This window comes from Diprion similis, chromosome 14, assembly GCF_021155765.1.
Source record: "Diprion similis isolate iyDipSimi1 chromosome 14, iyDipSimi1.1, whole genome shotgun sequence".
NCBI lineage: Eukaryota > Metazoa > Arthropoda > Insecta > Hymenoptera > Diprionidae > Diprion > Diprion similis.
The window spans coordinates 12,288,670-12,307,662 of NC_060118.1; the positions used below are offsets into that span (position 1 = coordinate 12,288,670).

At 38.5% G+C, this 18,993-nt stretch overlaps 5 protein-coding genes and 1 non-coding gene across 9 annotated transcripts; 3 read left to right on the forward strand and 3 right to left on the reverse strand.

Moving 5' to 3' along the window:
• Positions 1–1,508: 1,508 nt before the first annotated feature.
• Positions 1,509–5,508, forward strand: LOC124414500 (serine-rich adhesin for platelets-like). Its single transcript, XM_046895448.1, has 4 exons — positions 1,509–1,637; positions 1,946–2,689; positions 5,176–5,391; positions 5,456–5,508. The coding sequence occupies exons 1-4, from the start codon at positions 1,559–1,561 to the stop codon at positions 5,506–5,508; spliced, it is 1,092 nt and encodes a 363-aa protein (XP_046751404.1). The 5' UTR covers positions 1,509–1,558.
• Positions 5,509–6,096: 588 nt separating this feature from the next.
• Trnag-ucc lies at positions 6,097–6,168 on the reverse strand. The gene has a single exon. It is a non-coding gene; the product is annotated as a tRNA-Gly (tRNA).
• A 1,925-nt stretch (positions 6,169–8,093) lies between these two features.
• LOC124414898 (loricrin-like) lies at positions 8,094–10,015 on the forward strand. Its single transcript, XM_046896053.1, has 3 exons — positions 8,094–8,235; positions 8,471–8,522; positions 8,735–10,015. The coding sequence occupies exons 1-3, from the start codon at positions 8,227–8,229 to the stop codon at positions 9,841–9,843; spliced, it is 1,170 nt and encodes a 389-aa protein (XP_046752009.1). The 5' UTR covers positions 8,094–8,226; the 3' UTR covers positions 9,844–10,015.
• Positions 10,016–10,135: 120 nt separating this feature from the next.
• Positions 10,136–16,276, reverse strand: LOC124414891 (lisH domain-containing protein ARMC9-like). 3 transcript variants are annotated; one of them, XM_046896045.1, is made up of 19 exons: positions 16,121–16,276; positions 15,961–16,036; positions 15,700–15,873; positions 15,490–15,619; positions 15,333–15,409; positions 15,031–15,261; positions 14,588–14,949; positions 14,130–14,505; positions 13,865–14,047; positions 13,504–13,752; positions 13,130–13,441; positions 12,916–13,043; positions 12,768–12,852; positions 12,419–12,696; positions 12,200–12,335; positions 11,675–12,138; positions 11,467–11,534; positions 11,004–11,034; positions 10,136–10,364 (listed from the first exon to the last, which is right to left on the reverse strand). In XM_046896045.1, exons 1-19 carry the CDS (start codon positions 16,171–16,173, stop codon positions 10,175–10,177), a joined length of 3,603 nt encoding a protein of 1,200 aa, XP_046752001.1. In that variant the 5' UTR covers positions 16,174–16,276; the 3' UTR covers positions 10,136–10,174. The 3 variants fall into 3 exon arrangements, with proteins under 3 accessions (XP_046752001.1, XP_046752002.1, XP_046752003.1); XM_046896046.1 differs by lacking the exons at positions 11,675–12,138; positions 12,200–12,335; XM_046896047.1 differs by lacking the exons at positions 10,136–10,364; positions 11,004–11,034; positions 11,675–12,138 and having other exon boundaries at positions 11,462–11,534.
• Positions 16,277–16,507: 231 nt separating this feature from the next.
• LOC124414687 (alpha-ketoglutarate-dependent dioxygenase alkB homolog 6) lies at positions 16,508–18,049 on the forward strand. The gene is made up of 5 exons (XM_046895704.1): positions 16,508–16,657; positions 16,762–16,938; positions 17,067–17,174; positions 17,297–17,398; positions 17,485–18,049. Exons 1-5 carry the CDS (start codon positions 16,604–16,606, stop codon positions 17,740–17,742), a joined length of 699 nt encoding a protein of 232 aa, XP_046751660.1. The 5' UTR covers positions 16,508–16,603; the 3' UTR covers positions 17,743–18,049.
• On the reverse strand, positions 17,374–18,974 carry LOC124414689 (THO complex subunit 7 homolog). 2 transcript variants are annotated; one of them, XM_046895707.1, is made up of 4 exons: positions 18,740–18,967; positions 18,141–18,565; positions 17,843–18,021; positions 17,374–17,406 (listed from the first exon to the last, which is right to left on the reverse strand). In XM_046895707.1, coding segments are annotated over exons 1-4 (615 nt in total). In that variant the 5' UTR covers positions 18,750–18,967; the 3' UTR covers positions 17,374–17,405. The 2 variants fall into 2 exon arrangements, with proteins under 2 accessions (XP_046751663.1, XP_046751662.1); XM_046895706.1 differs by lacking the exon at positions 17,374–17,406 and having other exon boundaries at positions 17,773–18,021; positions 18,740–18,974.
• Between the last annotated feature and the right edge of the window lie 19 nt (positions 18,975–18,993).

Consider the following 18,993-nt stretch of genomic DNA (forward strand, 5'->3'; position numbering starts at 1 on the left):
CCGTTGAATCTAACAAAGCTCAACAATTGTACATACCTATACCGCTTACCACACCTATCCCATATACTTTATTAATAGGTATAAATAATTTTTCAGCCAAACAATTTCGTAAACAATTATTTCAGAAAATGGTAGAACGAAACGATAAAACTATGAACTATTTAGTGATGTACGATTTCGCTGAATTAGCTAAATGAAATTACTGTAGTTACAGCGAAATATTTAGGATTGAAGTTTTAGTATATTGAGGGGAACTTGAGAGACGGCTTGCTATCGATATACTTCTTACATCTGTAGATAGCTTCAAACCCTCAGGAGTTGTGGTATTTTTAAGTCCGAAAAGTATTCACACTAAACTATATACTTACGGTCCATTGGAGGGCCGTCTGAACTGAAAAATGTGATCGTCGTTGCTGATTCATTTGCGAATTATAATTGATAAAACAAGATATTATAAAAATTTCATCATTTCAAAGCTCGAAGGCTTTTTTCAAGGCCCGGATAATTTCGAATTGAAATAAACGTAATTCGATCTTGACCGTTTACCATCATAGATTATTATACTTCAATAATGGCACTCAATTATTAGGCCGAGGATTCCCGCGGAGTTCAAAATCTCTTCGAAATCAAGAGGACCATTATAGACTCGTTTGCTCTCAAGCAGTTTATGTCCGAGAAGATTTCCGTTACCTTATTCATCAGCGTCTGCTAATTTTGTAACGATTATTAAAAACTAATTATGATGTGAACTAAAACAAGAGACAATATTTTATCCGTTTCTATACCGTGAGTAAAATTTTCACCAATCGTTTACAATTGTTAGTGTTATAGTTGAAGGAAATTATTCGCTTTATAATGCGCCGGTGAATATTCCTCGCCATTCTTTTACCGTTTCGTCGATTTTTCGAAATAAGAGCTATCAAAAATAACTACTAACTACAGAGCACACGAATAAGTTTCGTCAAAGTCCGCCCTAGACAACGAAAAAAATAATAAAATATAATAAATGAATCGAAATAAGAAATAAGCATTATTCTCCAATCAGTAGCAATTAATTGTTAAAACTAGATATTGATTGAATATTTCTTATTCTTATATACCTATTTTCTATTATTTTCTGACGAGTGTAACGATCGAATTTATAAAGTTGGTATTTTTGTAACTATTATCCTTATTGGCTATTACATAGGTATATAGATAATTAATAAAAAAAAATTCATTCACCAAATCGCGTCGTAAGCAGTTGTTATTTAACGTCGAGTCGATGATTTTCAGGTATGGAAGAAAAACAATTTAAAATATAACAACGTAGCACCTGTTTTTAGTTAAAAATATTGTAAAGATAAAAGCTGCATAAATCTTAATCACAAGCGCTTAGGGTACGCAATAAGCGTATAGATATCCGAAAACACGTGTTTAGCTGGCGTCGCACTTGTGTCAATTGACCATAGAAAAATTGTAGGGATTGGCGGGTATAAATACCGATCGAATTGCGATTTGAGTTCAACGCTGAATTGTTACTGCCAATCGAAGGACCGAATAGCACGTATCCGCCAATATGAAGCAAGCCATCACCCTGATTCTCACCATTTTAGTGAGCTTCCAATTCTACAACGCAATCAATGCTGCCCCGGCCCGTGAGTATAATATACGAAAATTGCAGTTTATGTAGTACATTAGAAAATTAGTAGATAAATTTTTTTTATCCAATAACTATATATCTAGAGAATCAATTTTTTGACCGTTTTTTTTTTTTTCTACGGGTTTTGGTCAATTTTCTATACATTTCCATCCGCGTCTGTATATGTATAACGGAATTTTTAATAGGGTTTCAAATGTCTAGACAAGTTGTAAGCCATTTTTTTCAACAATATTTTGTTATCGTCTTGATTTTTATATCTTATTACTTATTAATATCATTATTTCGTACATTTTTATGTTTCAGCTGACTTACTTTCAAACCTAGTGAGTTCAGCGGCTTCTGCGAATTCTGCGGCGGTTGAGACAGGAGTAGATACCGCTGAGACCATCTTGTCTTTGTTGACCGGAGGGTCATCCTCGGATACCGATAGCGAATCCGACTCGGAAACCGAAGCGGCGGTAACCACAACCACCGAGGCGGCAACCACGACTACGGAGGCGGCAACGACGGTCACTGAGGCGGTGACCACAACCACCGAGGTGGCAACCACAACCACCGAGGCGGTGACCACAACCACCGAGGCGGCAACCACGACTACGGAGGCGGCAACGACGGTCACTGAGGCGGTGACCACAACCACCGAGGTGGCAACCACAACCACCGAGGCGGTGACCACAACCACCGAGGCGGCAACCACGACTACGGAGGCGGCAACGACGGTCACTGAGGCGGTGACCACAACCACCGAGGCGGCAACCACGACTACGGAGGCGGCAACAACCATAGAAGCGACAACCACGGCCGACGATGACGATTCCGAAAGTTCAGACTCAGACGATGCTGCAGCTTCAGCACTGGAATCTGCGGCTTCATCAGCAGCTTCAGATGCTTCTTCAGCGGCTGAATTAGCAGCATCAGCACTGGAATCTGCGGCTTCATCAGCAGCTTCAGATGCTTCTTCAGCAGCATCAGCACTGGAATCCGCGGCTTCATCAGCGGTTTCAACTGCGGAATCTGCGGCCTCATCTTTGACCAGTTCATCATCGAGCTGCAGTAATTGGTTAAGTAAGTGGAGCATTATCTTTAAGTATCTATAACCGTATCGAGAGAGATATCAGCCATAATTTGCATTGGCATATTCAGATAATAAACCGACTTAAAAGAATTTTCGTCGAAGAGCAAGAACGTTCAACTAAAACGTGAAGCAGAAAGAAAATGATTTTTTGCTTACCGCAGTTTTCGGTTATAATTCTTTTCAATATTTGCCTGTTTCAGCGTGTCTCGAGGAAACGATTTCGTCGGCAGTAAGTGACAGCGAAGACGTGATAACCTATAGTAAAGACGAAGGGGAATCGATCGGTACTTTTTTCAGTGATCTTTTCGGTTGATTTCAACAAAAGTATCCGCCTTACATTCGCGCCGAAAGATCGGCGACCGCCGTAGGAACACAGGCCGAATCATTATCGCTACTTGGTGGGACGCTTTTTGGACAACACTTTGAATAGAATTCACTATATATTTATACCGAAGGTTGCCTGAAACCTGAAACCTGCAACATGTGAATACTTATTGCCAATAAAGTTATACACCATATCACATCGTTCGAATTTTGTAATCAACATTATTGTTAGATAATTCTTCAGACAGTTGCATCGGCCTGATATAAATAAACGAAGAATAGATATATTTGCATGTACAATTGACTTGGTACTGCTCTATTAGTATTTTCGTGTACTTTCAGTTACTCTACAAGGACTGTGATCGACGCTACCTCGATCCTGTTAGTTTTCACCAACTACAGGTGTCATGTGGTGTACAGTGCTGGTAAATGACGTTGACTATATTTACGCTGAAGATTACCTGAAGCCTGCAAAGCGATAATACGATTGTTAATAAAGCTTAATTATTATGCCTGAATCATTGGAATTTTACAAAACTTGAAAATTTCACGGCATATTATTTTTATATTCTACACGAGTAGTGCATTCTTGGTTAACAGTAAATAATTCCATAAACAATTATTAGATGTAGAGAAAGGTATAATAAGTGTTATGAACAGTGCTATAATTATATTATGACAGAGGGTTTCGAATCCACCTTTTGACACCAGGGTTAAAAAAAGGTAACTCGCATTGCAAAAAGAGCGTTTAAAAGGGTTCGCCGAGCAAACAAAGTAAGACGCAATTCAAAGGAAGTAAAAGCAAAGATAAAATCTGAGAAAGGACGGTGCGTACGAATTTTAATATGATATGATATCTCTTTGTCGCCTGAGACATGACGTTTACGGAATATTTTTACTCGGCTTGTAGCAACGGTATTGATCGGAACATCTGTTTAAAAAGTCGATTAAGAGAATTTGATGTTCATATTATGTAACTGATATAACCAGGGTGACGACTGAGCCTAGAAATTAAAGAAATGAGGAAATTTTCACAAGATTTTAGAGTTCTCAAAAAGCTTAGCGACAGTCTTGAGGAAATTTTGAAAACTGGACTCTTCGTTCGCAGAGACGTTTGGGAGATATTAATTTCGATTCGAATCATGTCTTGTATCGCGTATGATATCGTCTATATACTTTATAAGTATTTAATATTGAAACTCGAGGACTTTTCGATTTCAATGCTGACCTGAGAAATGCTCCGTGGCGCGAAGACCAGTATTTTTCGGCTATTTTCATTATTTGATGAGAGTTTTAGAAAAACTTATAATACAGATTGGTTACTTCGTTGGAATAAAAATGCTGCGCAGTTCACATTGGGCGTTACTAATTTGCTGCTGAAAGACAAACAAACGAGAGCAAATATGCCTGATACGGCTAGCATATGTTGAAAATTGATCAAATAATTAATTAGTACGTATTTATAATATAAAAATAAATGCCGAAAATCAGGTGGTACAGCTAGCATTGCTCTCGTGTCAATGCGTGGCAGAAATTTGGGGATCGATGATCAGTATAAATACTGGTTACAGGCTCGGGATTTGCATTCACCGTTGATTAGTCCCTCAAGCCGAAGTACCTCAACGTATTCAACAATATGAAGCAAGTGGCCGTCATGTTCTTCACCTTCTTGGTGTGCTTTCAACTCTACGCTGTGAGCGACGCTACTCCCTTCTGTAAGTATTCGCGAAACTGTTTACAAACATTTGGAAAAACTATAACTAGATAAGCTCTTTCGTCGCGTACTTGTTGAAGAAGCATCAATTCGCGCGATGGTTATCGATGTGTCTTTCGAATGTAGGAATTTTATTGCCATTATCTACTGGTGATAAACCTTTATGCATATAATTATACTCATGTTTCTTCATCGCTAAATGTAATTTCATTAATTTTTATGTTTCAGCCATATTGGCAAGCCTCCAGAGCGCAGCGGATACTGTGGCAGATCAGGCTTCAAGTGCGGTTGAAACCATGGTAGAAACAGCTTCGGATGCGAGTTCTGTGGATGCTGTAGCGTCAGTGATTTCAGGAATGGAATCCGCGGCTTCATCAGCAGCTTCGAATGCTTCTTCAGTAGCTTCAGCACTAGAATCAGCGGCTGCATCAGCAGCTTCAGACACTGCTTCAGCGGCTTCATCAGCAGCTTCAGCACTGGAATCCGCGGCTTCATCAGCAGCTTCGGATACTGCTTCAGCGGCTTCAGCAGCAGCTTCAGCACTGGAGTCTGCGGCTTCATCAGCGATTTCAACTGCGGAATCTGCGGCCTCATCTTTGACTAGCGGTTCATCATCATCGAGCTCCAACACGATCCGTAAGTATATATAAAGTACACAGCATTACCTGCGAGCATCTGCGGTTCTGCGAGAAACTATCAGCTGCAAAAGGTGAAGAAGAATACGAAGATGATGATAACGACATTGGTTCTTGACTAATTCATCCATTCATGACCAGAAAAACGTTATCGCGGAGCGGAGCAAGAAACACTTCAGGCATCATAGTATACTAATAAAACAAAGCATACCGAATTAATTTTGGCCAAAATATTTTACAATATTTACCTGTTTCAGAATTAGCCGAGGATACGATGTCGTCAGTCGTAAGTAACGTGGAGAAAATTGTAACCAGTGGAAAAGAAACGATAGATTCATGGACTTCTTTCTGGTCGAATCTATTTACCTTTTAAGCGTTTAAATAAAATCAATTATATCCACGCTAAAGATTGCCTAAAGCTTAATAAAATAACAATATATGAATTTTAGTCAAGTATTATGCTTATATCGGTAATTAAACTTTACAAAGTTGATGACTTTTTATTGGCTGTTATATTGCCCTCAAAACACCTGTTAATAGATATTTTGTTAACCGGCATCCGAGATAATTATGCTTATTAAATAAAACATACCACAGGTACAGCTGTACTAACAAAAATTATTCACTAATCGATGTGATCGTAATTGCGATTACTCAATACGGTAAACGTGATAAAAAAAAAAAATGAAAAATTATAAAAAAGAAGTGCGATGGCCGGGAATCGAACCCGGATCAACTGCTTGGAAGGCAACTATGCTGACCATTACACCACCATCGCACATGGTTAGTGGTGGATTGTTTACCATTAATAATAGTCAGAAAAACCTTTACTTTTCGCTCTATATACTCAATTGGAGAATTTTTTATCGTATTAATAACAATTAAAATTGGTGATTTGTTTAAATTTATTTAATCTAGAATATATGTAAATGTGTAACGATATCAATGAGACTCTGTTCTATACTGATGTCTAATACAAGTTAAGCATTTAGACATGAGCAGCTAGCCGATATCGCAATATTTTTATCTGTATAATACATCGCGAAAAAAAATAACAGCAGATTAGATAATAGCTAATTTTTTTTGTACATACGTATGTGCAATGTATGTACGTTTACGAGACGGAGTAAGATCGCATTCATTGAATAAACGGTCAATAAGCAAACGAAAAATGAGTCAATGAACGTATCTGTTCATTCACCGCGGTTAGTGACCACATTTATATATGAGTATGATTAACGATCTCTCGAATTCGCCGAATCGTCGTGTATAAAAACTATGTTCACAAAAAACTTTCGAAATTGAAAATATCGTGACACAAAGTCGATGAAAGTGATTATATTAATTCCTTGACGGCGGTTTATTGGTTGTTTGTGAAATGAATATAAAATATTATTATTCATATCTATATATATTATTCGAATAATGAAGAAACGACTTAAAAAAATTTCCATTTTCGGTTCGTGCCTACATATGTCGACGGTATTATTGCATATTCTACGTTGAACGTATCTCCTTAATTTCATTTGAAATCTGCACGAAGCATGATCGTCACGATGCATCAACCGATCCCGTATGCTAGGAGAATTTAGTAGAAATTCACTTAGTATGCAGGAAACTGATTCACGTTCTTATCAAAGAACAGCTGGGTGTACATCTGAAAGTTAAACGTTACACCTGCATACAAACCCGATGGTAACAGCAGCAGTCAATTTGAAAGTCTTTTTACAGTAGTATAGTTATAATTTGAAATGCACAAGTTGATCAATGAAATAAGTTCTTCCGATTGAAATAATCTGCATTCACTGGTACTGCATTAACTATACACGCTTCGCGATTATGTGTGTCGATCATTTCTCCTGTCATTTTTTTATCATCGCATTATAGGTACGAATAGCGAGCTAGTTTTTTTTTTTTATATATATTTTCAGGGTAAAAACAACAATAATGCCGATCAACACGGGCGCTGAAAATTTATTATTATTCTGTAGAAATTGCAGGCTGTTCCAATTTAAAACACATCAGCGGCACGCCTAATTCTTATGGTTTTATTTTTCGTTTAGATGGAGGATTCATTTTACTGAATAACTGAAAGTTCTCCTACTTTCGCTTTAACAAGTACCTGCGGCCTTGACATTACTATACGGCATGGTAAGAAATTGGAGCATCGCTTATACGAACGTAAAAGTCGTTGATCAGGTTTCTTTTACGAGAAAAGTATACAGGGTGTTTGAAGATTTACGATATTTCCATGATTTAGTCAATCAAATCTAAACTTCTTTCTGTATAGCTATATAAGCTATGACGCAATTAATTAGTCTCTTAATGTGATAAATATACAAATTATTAAATGTAACCAGAAACGAAGTATGTACACGCTTCAAAAAAATCTTATATTATTAGTTATAGTAGACCAGCTTGAACATTGCTTTGTGAGAAATGTAAGTATGGGGAAAAAATATATATATATGTTAACAATCCCAAAGGTCAAAGTGACAGAGTTCCGGAGCACACTCAACGGCAGTCCAGTTCTGACCCCTTGCTTTCCCTGAGAGTAACATAAATATACCTTTTGCTTCCTTTTTCTTTTCATCGCTCTGGATGAGTGGGTTTCGGATGTTCTCCTACCACCGCACCTCATTTCAAAGACTTCTTTTACCTTCTCTTATTTAAGTAGGGGTTCACCAGGGTATAAAACAGTAAGAAAGTGATTCGCAGAGCAGTTTCTACTCGTCTCTAGATCATTCTGTATAACACCAGGACACTGTATAGGATAAATAAAAAAATTTTAATCTAGTCCATTTTACGTTGGGATTTACGTGCGAAAGGAGGCATCATGTTTCGTGTAAGCAAAACTTGACGGTAGAAAATTTATAGTAATAAGTTAGAGTCAGCTACTTCCGAATTTGATTTAAAAAGTATAGTAAGCACAAATGGTCGACTGTATATGCGCTTGAAAAATACGTAAAGAATTATTTTACGATTGAGAAATTTAATCTAAAAAGAAAAAAAACTATTCAACTATAACCAACGCAATATTTTGCCTGGATTAATTCTATAACCAAGTTTTCGATTCGCAGTTTGCTCTACTCGCAGCATGCGCAACGGTCATCTTTGCCGAACCTCCGCCAAGTAAGTATAATAATACCCCAATTTTTAAAAATGGAATAAATCAGGCCAGCGGTTCTGTGCCTTATTATATTATACTCACTGAAATAGTACGTATAAAAGATGTCCCTGCCAGAGTCATTAAAATTTCGCCTCTAACTGATCATTTATATCAAAACTCAACCACCTATAAATCGCCAAGCACCTAATATCAGTCTCTGTGAATTAATCATCAGGTTACTCGAGCGGAGGATACACAAGTGGAGGACTTGTAGACGGAGGAGGTGGAGGTTATGACTACAGCAGCGGTTCTGCCGGAGGTGGTTACGACTTTGGCGGAGGAGGCGGACATGGATCTGACGCAGATTTCGCAAGTTATACCTCCGCAGGGGGTCTCGGAGGAGGCAGTAGCCACGATAGCTTTGGAGGTGGCTACTCCTCCGGCGGTTATTCCTCCGGAGATCACGGAGGAGGCTCAGGATCTTTGGGCGGCATCGGAGGATCATATTCCTCCGGAGGTCACGGAGGAGGTTCAGGCAGTTTTCACAGCATCGGGAACTCGTACTCCTCCGGAGTCGGAGGTGGTGGTCACGGGGTGTCGAGTCTGGGCGGCTACTCCTCAGGAGACGGCGGACACTCCGGATCGAGTTTCGGCGGATACTCCGGAGGAGATAGCGGCTCAAGTTTCAGCGGCTACTCAAGCGGTTCGGCGCCTAGTCACGGAGGATTCAGCGGAATTAGCAAGGGTCACGGTGCATCCAGCTTTGTCGGAGGAGGCTACTCCGTTGGCGGACACTCTTCAAGCCCCAGTAGCTTCTCCTCCGGAGGATACAAGAGCGGACCGAGTCTAGGAGGAGGCCACGGAGGCAGCAGTTACAGTCTAGGTGGCGGCGGTGGATACCCGGCAAGCTATTCGTCTGGTCCCAGCGTGAGTTACTCCTCCGGAGGACACGGAGGTGGATATTCCTCTGGCGGTCCAGGAAGTCGAGGATATTCGTCGGGCGGGCATGGAGGCGGTGGATATTCCTCCGGCGGAAGCGGGAAGATTATTTTCGTAAAATCGGGCGGAGGTGGCGGAGGAGGTGGATACTCAAGCGGTCCGAGTCATTTGAGCGGTTCCAGCTATTCCAGCGGCCCGAGCTACTCAAGCGGAATATTTGGGGGAGGCGGCTACAAAGGAAAGATTAGCAGTAGTTATTCCAGTCCAAGCTTCGGCAGCAGCCACGGAGGCTTCTCTGGAAGCTCCAGCCTTGGAGGTGGATACTCGATTGGAGGACCTGCCGGATATTCCAGTGGTTATTCATCAGGCGGCGGACATGGCAGTTCGTTCTCAGGATATGCTTAACGATTATTATCGATTGTAAAGCGTGTTTAAGTTTAATCCAGGCTAGAGACAATGTTATCGTTATACTATTGTAAATATTTATTTTCATTACCGTGTCTGTCTATATAATAGGTATAAGTGCACACGTTTTTCTACCTGCTTTGTTTATAATAAAATACACTGTGAAAATGAACGATTATCTTATAATTCTGACACTCCTAATCTAAAACGAATATATACCTGTGTAAAAATTTATATATCACTCTTCTTACAACTATAGTGCACTGTTCTAACAGTACGGGTCAATCGAGGCTCTAGATATTTCACGAACAATGAAAATATTGTTAGTTAGTTACTTAGTAGAAATACGTCGAACATTTGTCTTGCTCTGTGCAGATACAGCCTGTACCTCTGGCTGAGCTGTTGAAGGAGGTGTCCTTGAAATTTTAGGTTTCGCTAAAAAAGCTTCGGTTTCATTGTCCAAGGTGAAATCGTAGTTTTCATTAGAAGCGGCTGCTGCTTGGTCATCGACATTGCACTCCCTGTGTAAAAAAAGTATATAATTTGAAATTATTTTTGTTATATACGGTGCATAAAAGGAAGTTGTTATATGAATCTGGTCGATGACGAAGATAAACTGCTAGGGAGATGACCCACTTAGTTGTAGGTCATTTTTGCATACTTCCATAAAACCGTTAGCAACCAGACTCGACATAAAAGTGTATTTACTATTGAACACTTGAAAACTGGTTTATCAAGAACGACTTTTCTCCTACACTTTTATAAGTTCAAGTGAAAATCTGCCGGCATTTTGTTTATTCAATATTGTCAACTTTCTCAAAGAAGATGCACCTGAATTTAAAAAAGAAAGGAATACGAATGAGAAAAAGAGAACTCAGGGAAATATGTATGCCAATCTTGAAAGGACGAGTTAATCTGACATATCTTATAGAATTGTCTGTATTCTAAACCAAATAAAGTCACACAGTATTCGTTTAATGATTCACATACATTATGAAACTTTATTTATCAGGCTATAATAATTTCATAACAAAATAGATCGTAAAAATTTATACAAATGAAGAAACACGTAAGCGGAAATAAAAATTATAGTATCGAAAAATATCGTAAAAATAAATGAATAAAAAATAATTTGTTTTGAATTCTTGACTTTCACTCACAGTGAGGCAATGCTGCTGAACTGCTCTGTTTCTGCAACAAAGGTTTACCCAGTATTAACGACAATGGTCAATTCGTGTTGTTTTATTTGTTCAATTTGTTAAATTAAAACTGTGTCTTTAACAATAACAGACTTCTGTTACTGTCGGAACTTAGGTGTACATTTTACTGGCCACTCCAGCTGCAATGCACAATGGACTTTCATGTGTTGTAGAGCATTCGATATTTATGTGGTACATATAGCTGCACTGCTTTCTAAATGCCTGCACCATCATGTATGAGTATAAGATCATGTGAAAGTTTCCAAACTTTCACTGAAAATGTGACTTTTATTTTTATTATTTTTATTTGTCACGTTCGTTTTGTCTCCTAGCACAATATGCCCTTTAATGATGTCAATCACCTTTTGCACTTTTCATTAAAATTATATAATTTGTGCAAGCTGAACTGATTCAAATTTCATACCTGCCACAAAGCTGTTGCAATCTGTTCCCAGTATATTGGACGAAGCTAGCGTTGTCTTACTGCTACCCCTGAAATATTGTGGAAAAATTAACTATGCGAGTACAATGAATATGTGGTAAAAAATTTATAACTTTGGCTGCAGAATGAATAGGTGGTGTTTGAATACACATAATGTGTCGAAGACGAATATTTGATATCAATTACGCACTTGGAGCTTTGATTTGCATACAAACAGACAGCTGCTTCGCTGTTATCTGATTCTTCCGAATAGTTCAGTCTGACAGATTTTAATCTTTTTTCACGTCGTTCTAAAAGACTGACAGAATTGAATTTTTGTTTACGAAATGCCTCCGAGCGTCTGTGTAATTTCTGAGACTCGTTTGATTGTCTAGGCTCTGTTGATGCTTCCTTTCTTATCACAGTCGGTGAATTCATAGATTTTAAAGTTGGCTGAACAGATTTGTCTGAAGTGTTTACAGGTTCATAGGTCCGAGTAAAACTACAGAAGAATGGGGAGCGAGTACTCGTTCGTGATTTCTTAGACTGAACTTCGATCTTAGCATCACTGTCGGCGGTAGTTGGCGTGGATAGGGATGCTCTTGACTTCATATCACTGATAGAGCGACTGTTTATTTCAGAAAGTGACGGATAAGTCTGAGCCGTATGCTTTTCCTTAAAAATTAATCGCCAATTCAAAACATTATTTATCTACATTGTTTTGTGAAACTTGTACCTGTGTCACGTGTGCCGATAACCTTGATAGCAAAGGTGGTATATCAAGATGCAGTAACGATCTAATAGGTGAGGTGGCAATGGGTCGAAGGCAAACAGATTCTTTTCTTCGCGAGGATAAACCTTGCATTGTTAATCTTTGAGAAAATTAATGGATGAAGGGTAGCGATAATATGTGAGAAAAATTGAACTCGAAAAATATTATAGAAGCACACATTACCTCGGGGATAGTCCTATATCTCGTGTCGGTGTTTGAATATCATTTCGATGTTTACTCAATGCGTTTTTTTGGGGGCTTGGAATTTTTAACGAATTTCTTCTAGAATGCATCTTTGGTGTTTTCGGTCTAGACTCGAAAACGTTTATACTTTCTGTTTGTGTGATCAATGGCGCGATGGAATAACATGAAGCGAGCAATGCTTCTCCAGACAATTCACCAGAATGGACTTTGACGGGATCTCCTTCTTCCAGCTCATCTTCCAGTACATCCAGCTCTTCCTGATTTAAATATTACCTTACATAAATCAATGTAACTCAGTATGATACGTTTATTATTTCGGAAAGCTCACATTATCATCATCCGCGGTCTCATAGTCCTCTGTATTAGTGGTGTAGTCACGGTTGTGAATTTTCAAAATATGGTCCAAATGTTTTCTACAAATTAGTAATCAATCAACAGCGATAGATGATACATCTTTGCTGTAAATCTATATTTACCTTATTTCTCCTGAATTTCGCTCTCGATGATATTCCAATACAGCTGTGAGTCCAGATTTTTTTGCCTCCTCGTTTATAACTTGGTTCGATAAAAAACTATTCAATGATCCATTGATGTAGGGCAGTGCCTGATACAGAAGTCGAACGATAAGCGAATCGCATTAGTAACAACTGACTAAGTACTCTTTATATGAATCCTTGTAAATATGCTCACAGGTGCATGATCTGTAGCTAGTAAAGTAGTCAGAGTAGAAATAACCACGAGAGCCATAGCCGAAGCTCTTATCTGTGCTGCTTTGTGCAAAGATAGATTCATCAGGAGTGCAGTGGCATATTCCAATCTGTACGAGCCAATTTTATCGCTTTCCGACTTCAAATGAAATATCAGCCATTCCACAAGTCCAGTTTCAATCATGTAGAGTCGTTGCTGTTTTCGCAGTGACATTTTTTGCAGCATTGCGATTATCATATCGCAAGTGAATGAATCTATGGACTCACCATTGTTCCCATTGAGGCATTTGACAATCTGAAACAAGATACTTGATAAATTCTACCATTTTCGGAATATTCACATTTATTGTAGCTTACCAAGTTAAGCAGCGTAGCTCCAACAGCCAAATAATCTCTCCCGCATCTTAGAGAAGCCAAAGTGTTGATTAATCTCGCTGCTGACTGTTGCAGGGGATGAGGAGTGGCTACGTCTTTGGGCATTAATAAATAAGGCAGGATTTGTTTACCGCTGTCGCAAGCCACTTGAGCGTGTAGTCCCAAAATATCTCCTCTCAGGTACTCATTTACTGTTTCATCCCGGTCTCCCGGTTGACTGAGAGTGAGTTTCTGTAAGATCAATGGTCTTGATAATGGTGATTAGTTGAGTTTGTCATACAGGATCGTTTTTCGGATTTTGAAAACAAATTTTATCTGAAACTCTACTACGAACTGTACTCACCCAACGCAAGGCTTGTAATAGTAATAATTTTGTCTTAACACTCCCATTGATCAAATGAAATTTAATTTTTTTGTAATCCAATAGTTTTGGAGATATAGGATTGATGTTAAGACCTATGTGACCAGGTGCTTCTGTGAGGTCTGTATGCTTTAGTTCCACTTCTTGATCAAGCAAAGTTTTCGTCTAAGGGTCACATTGCGTGAAAGTTTAGTGAACAATGAGAAAAAAAATCGAAATTGTCAGGCCATAAAATCATTCAGCTTACCTCAGAAGTACTTCCTCTTACATTATGATTGAAGAGGTCTGGAAATATGGTGATACATGATTCCAGCATGTTTTGTAGATCAACTGCCTCTCCTCTGACCGAATTTTCAAGCGCAGCTGTTAATTCTCCGGCAATTCCTATCAACTTATGATAGTCCGAATGTAGTTTGTGAAATCTGATCTTCAACTTTTCATAGTTGCTTTGAATACTGTACAAATGAGATTTTGTCAATGATAATTCTTGGTTCGTTTGAATCGGTGTTTTCATGTTTTTTGCTAGCATAGAACAATTCAAAACAGCTGCAGGCTGGCGGAGATCGCTCGTAGATATAAAATTTGTCGTTGTCGTTACGGTGCTGATCCGGGTCTGTGCGCTTCTGACAAGAAAACAATTCAACATTCAAGAATATAGGATCGTTTCTCTAACAGTAATATATTTCGCCTTATTTTAATACTTACTTAGAATGTATTCTATGTGAGCGTAGTTTAGGGTGGCAGCCAAGTCGATCATTTATATTGTGATCTTCTCTAAACATTGGAATGTTTCGATCGTTCGGGGCAATATCTATCTCATCCACTGTTTGTTGGGGAATCAGTCTCATTATTGTACTTCTGGTTATCTCCAACGGCATTCTCGGAACATCGTTTTGTACCATAGGTATTTTCCCAGCTGGATTCATACTCATTAATTTATCCTCAAAGTCTTTTAAGTTCTCACACGTCAGAGGCACGTTTACAACGTTTCCTTGAACGCATACGTAAGGTCTGCTTGCTGTTGTCATTGTCTCTGTGGATGTTTTTCGAGATGCCGTTAATCGTACCTGAGAACAGGATATCAAAAAATCATTAATTACTTCACTTTTGATGAACGCATCATTTAGTGCCAAGTAAGACACGATTACCTGCTTTCGATTCATGAGGAAAACTTGTATGGTCTTCGTCAACTCCTCCATCCAACTAATTTCGAATAATTCTGGGAACGTAGTGTAGGTTTGATCATCGTCCAAGCAGGGAAGAGCAAAGAAAGGTAAAAAATCCGTTTTCTCTTCAAATTCGCGACCGTCTCTCTCCATATAAGTTCGCAGTTGTTCCATAGCATCAGTCATCATTTGCTTCGATTGATTATCGTCTACCTGTGGCAGAAATTTATAAACAAACAACATTTATGAAATCAGAGAAAAATATACTAGTGTGAAAGGCGAACCTCTCTTCCAAGAAAATACATTTCAGCAGCGTTCTCAAGTATTTTCATCATTTGTGTCCTCGAAATTTCATCAGACTCTGTATTCAGGAAAAATAATTTGAATTTGACGGTGAAATTTAAGCATACCAAAATAACAATTTTAGAAATACAGGCTCACTCTGAACTCTTAGTAGATCCAGCTGTTTGATTCTGAGTGGCAAAACAGCGAAATGTAGGTGGAGTTTGAAGGTCAGTACTTTATATTCCATAGTTTCTCTAATACTTTGTGGGATCAAGTTATTCCAGAGCTGCGACCAGCAGAAAGAACAACAATTTCAATATTCAATATTCCTTTCGATTAGGTTGTGCTTTCTTCAAACTACCTTACATTAAAGAAGTGCTTCCAATTCCCGGCGATGTACTGAGACATGATTGCCTTGCAGACGTCCTTAGGTATCGCATTTTTAGTGCAGAGATGTTCGGTGAGAACATCGAACCCAAGTTTAGGCGCCTCGTGAACCAAGCAGTCGGCCGTACTCTCGAACTCATTGTAAAGTAAAAACTACAACAAAGGCAGAAAGTAGAAGGATTGCAGCTTATCTATCGAATCTGGGCTTATTGTGAACTTTTGAAATATGGTATGACAAACCTGATGAATCAGTTTGACCAGACAATCATTGACCTGAAACGATCCCAGTAATTCTCCCAACGACGGCTTGCACTGGCTTGTAAAATTCAGTTTCTCATTTTATTCAGAGTTATCCTTGTGGCATTGAAGTAATTTTTATTCCGTACGTAAGAACGAATACCTTTTACTACCATCTATGTCTCCCGTACCTCCAGTCGTCCTTTCCTCCGTCATTTCGCGTCTTAAGTTACTTCAATTTACATAATGCGAGAATAATCGATAAAGCAAGCACGGTTAAAAACGGATCAATTTCGTAATGACGCGCGTTTGAATCCATGACAACATCATGCTGAAGTTAGTATATTAGTGGGAAAAACCGTTATTTCGCGATTTTGGAACTTTTTGAATTCCGGCAACCGCAATAAAACAAAACATACTCGTATTTTGCAATCGTTCCTTCAAAATTATTGTGAAAATACGCAATTAGTAATTTTTTGCCAATGTTTTCTTACGAAACGTTACTAACTTCAAAGGTTAGTGAGCCCACTAAATTTAATAATAATTTTAGGCGGGTTAGCCGAAAGCAAAGATGACAGTGACAGCTTACTGCAGCCAACTTCGTGACTATCCCTACTCGGAAAACCGTTGATTAAAGCCTTGAATAATGGACTTGGTTTGTGAAAATTTGAAAATTTCACCGGCTTCCATCGTCCCGAAGGTATGTATGTACATACTATTTCATTCCAAAAATTGATATACGTATCGGTTGTGAATATTCGAGGTTATGTTATGTCCCTGCAAAAAACTTCCATTCGATTACAGGTACCGGGAACCGTTCGCTACGTTCCAAATTTTATAACGCCAGAGGAAGAGATAGAAATTATTAAGCAGGTGAACAACTCTCCATTACCGAAATGGACCCAGTTGAGTCACCGAAGACTTCAGAATTGGGGTGGGATACCTCATCCTAAGGGTATGATAGCGGAGGAAATACCGACAGTGAGTAGTTACAAGGACTATTGTTTCAGTATTTTTTATTATTCAGACTAAATTACATGGTGTTTTCTCAGCAGAAGTAAAGGACGGGGAATAATTGCAAAAAATAAAAATAAAAAATCATTTTCCAGTGGTTAACGAAGTACGTTGGAAAAATATCAGACCTCCAGATCTTCCAAGATAAAAAATTACCCAATCACGTCTTGATCAACGAGTATTTGCCTGGGCAAGGAATAATGGTAAATTGAAATCTCGGTTTCGAATAACTTTCCTAATACTTTAAGAATTTTTCTTCATAAATAACACAAAATCGTGCAGTCTTCTTCCATTTGTCCCTAATGACTGACTTTTTATTATACAGCCACATTCGGATGGTCCACTATTTCACCCTATTGTTACAACAATAAGTTGTGGCTCGCACACTCTTCTGGAATTTTGTAAGCGGAATGAATCTGACCGCGTAGTAAGTATCTGTAAAAGAAATATTTATTTCTAGGACTGAGAAACTACAAGGTTTTTCACATTTATTTCTCTATTCTTTATTCTTAGGAAGTCCCTAATCTGGAGTTTGCCTTGCTACTTGAGAGGAGAAGTTTACTTATTTTAGAAGACGACCTGTACCACAAGTACCTGCATTCAATTTCTGAGAGACATTGCGATACGATTTCAAGGGAGAACATTATGAATCTAGATCTCTGTGCTGTGAAATATCAAGAGAATGAAATGATTGAAAGAGGGACAAGATTGTCCCTGACTATCAGGCACGTGCCGAAGACCAGCAAGCTCAAATTGAAACTGGGAAGATAATGTTGACCAACTTATTTGCCACTCGAATTGATTTCTCAATTACTTTTCTGCAATAATCTATTATTGCAAAATGCTATGGAGGAAAATTTTAAACATTTACCAAGCTGCAGCTTTTGGAGACATGGACACATCCACATCCTCGTAATTCTCAAGACTAACGTCCATTATTTCTTCATCAGACTCGTCCAACATTCCTTGTAGCGAATGAATCGACGATATTAGTACATGGAATTGTTTTCTTCGCATTTCTAGCTTATGCTCCAATTGTTCAGATTTTTCCTATAAGAATAAAACAGTTATCGCTGTACTTCTGTCAAAGAGACACATTTGAATCGACGCAAAAATCAACAATTTACAACTATTTTTAAAATAGGATAAAAAATTTCTCCATGAAATACCTTTAAGGTTCCCAATTCTTTACGCAAAGTGGCAAGCTTCACATCTGTCTCAAGTCTATCAGGCTGTTCGCTAATAACTTTGGCCAAAACATCATACTCGATTCTATTTTTACGAACACGTTTAGCGTCTTGTAGCTCGACCTTAGTTTTCTCAATTTCTTTTTTAGCTTCTTCAATCTGAATACCTATATCTTTTGACATCCTTTCATAATTCTTCAACTCCTCCTGACTCATGTTCGCTACGAGACGAGATTTTTTTTGTGCGAATTCACACTGGGCTAGCTGTGACAGCATTCTTTCGTGCACAGTATTGTCTGGATCTGGAGCGTTGGCCCATTTTAAAAACGACTTCAACAGAACGTTTATCCGTCGATCGTCGCCCGTTCCATCTCCATCTATGAGCAGCCGACGTCGTATAACTTCCTCTAAAAAATCATGCAAATAGAAACGTTGAACTAATGTTGTAGTGTAATTACAAAGCTAATTTTCTGTATAAAAACACTAAATAAGGTTATGTCTCCCATTCCGGCACTAGTATCGTAAAGTTGACATAACTGTCAAATTTGGAATTAGATTTTCAATTATATTCGGCTAATTACCGTCTGACATGTTCGACGATGTTCTAGCGCCGGGTTCTTGAAGTTTACAAACTTTATTCAAGTTATGTTTTCCTTCGTTCAATCTCAATTTGAAAAACTACTGCTCCGTCGGTAAAGAAGAAGTGAACAATTATCACTAATCAGTCGCCATTTCATTTACAACGTCACGTGACTTGCGCCTTGATTCGACTCGATCATCGACTCGCTGGAAATTATCGCATGTGTACATACAAGATGAAAAATACAAATATTGT

Coding starts and splice junctions, on each gene's coding strand:
- LOC124414500 (XM_046895448.1), top strand. CDS start 1,559: ATGAAGCAAGCCATCACCCTGATTCTCACCATTTTAGTGAGCTTCCAA. Junction 2,690..5,175: donor TTTGACCAGTTCATCATCGA/GCTGCAGTAATT, acceptor CACTAGAATCAG/CGGCTGCATCAGCAGCTTCA. Junction 5,392..5,455: donor ATCGAGCTCCAACACGATCC/GTAAGTATATAT, acceptor AGAAACTATCAG/CTGCAAAAGGTGAAGAAGAA.
- LOC124414898 (XM_046896053.1), top strand. Junction 8,523..8,734: donor CTTTGCCGAACCTCCGCCAA/GTAAGTATAATA, acceptor ATTAATCATCAG/GTTACTCGAGCGGAGGATAC.
- LOC124414891 (XM_046896045.1), bottom strand. CDS start 16,173: ATGACGGAGGAAAGGACGACTGGAGGTACGGGAGACATAGATGGTAGT. Junction 15,410..15,489: donor GGATCTACTAAGAGTTCAGA/GTGAGCCTGTAT, acceptor TCCTGAATACAG/AGTCTGATGAAATTTCGAGG. Junction 11,535..11,674: donor TATGCAAATCAAAGCTCCAA/GTGCGTAATTGA, acceptor ACAATATTTCAG/GGGTAGCAGTAAGACAACGC.
- LOC124414687 (XM_046895704.1), top strand. CDS start 16,604: ATGGACTTGGTTTGTGAAAATTTGAAAATTTCACCGGCTTCCATCGTC. Junction 17,175..17,296: donor TGCCTGGGCAAGGAATAATG/GTAAATTGAAAT, acceptor TTTATTATACAG/CCACATTCGGATGGTCCACT. Junction 17,399..17,484: donor GGAATGAATCTGACCGCGTA/GTAAGTATCTGT, acceptor CTTTATTCTTAG/GAAGTCCCTAATCTGGAGTT.
- LOC124414689 (XM_046895706.1), bottom strand. Junction 18,022..18,140: donor AAGAATTGGGAACCTTAAAG/GTATTTCATGGA, acceptor TTATTCTTATAG/GAAAAATCTGAACAATTGGA.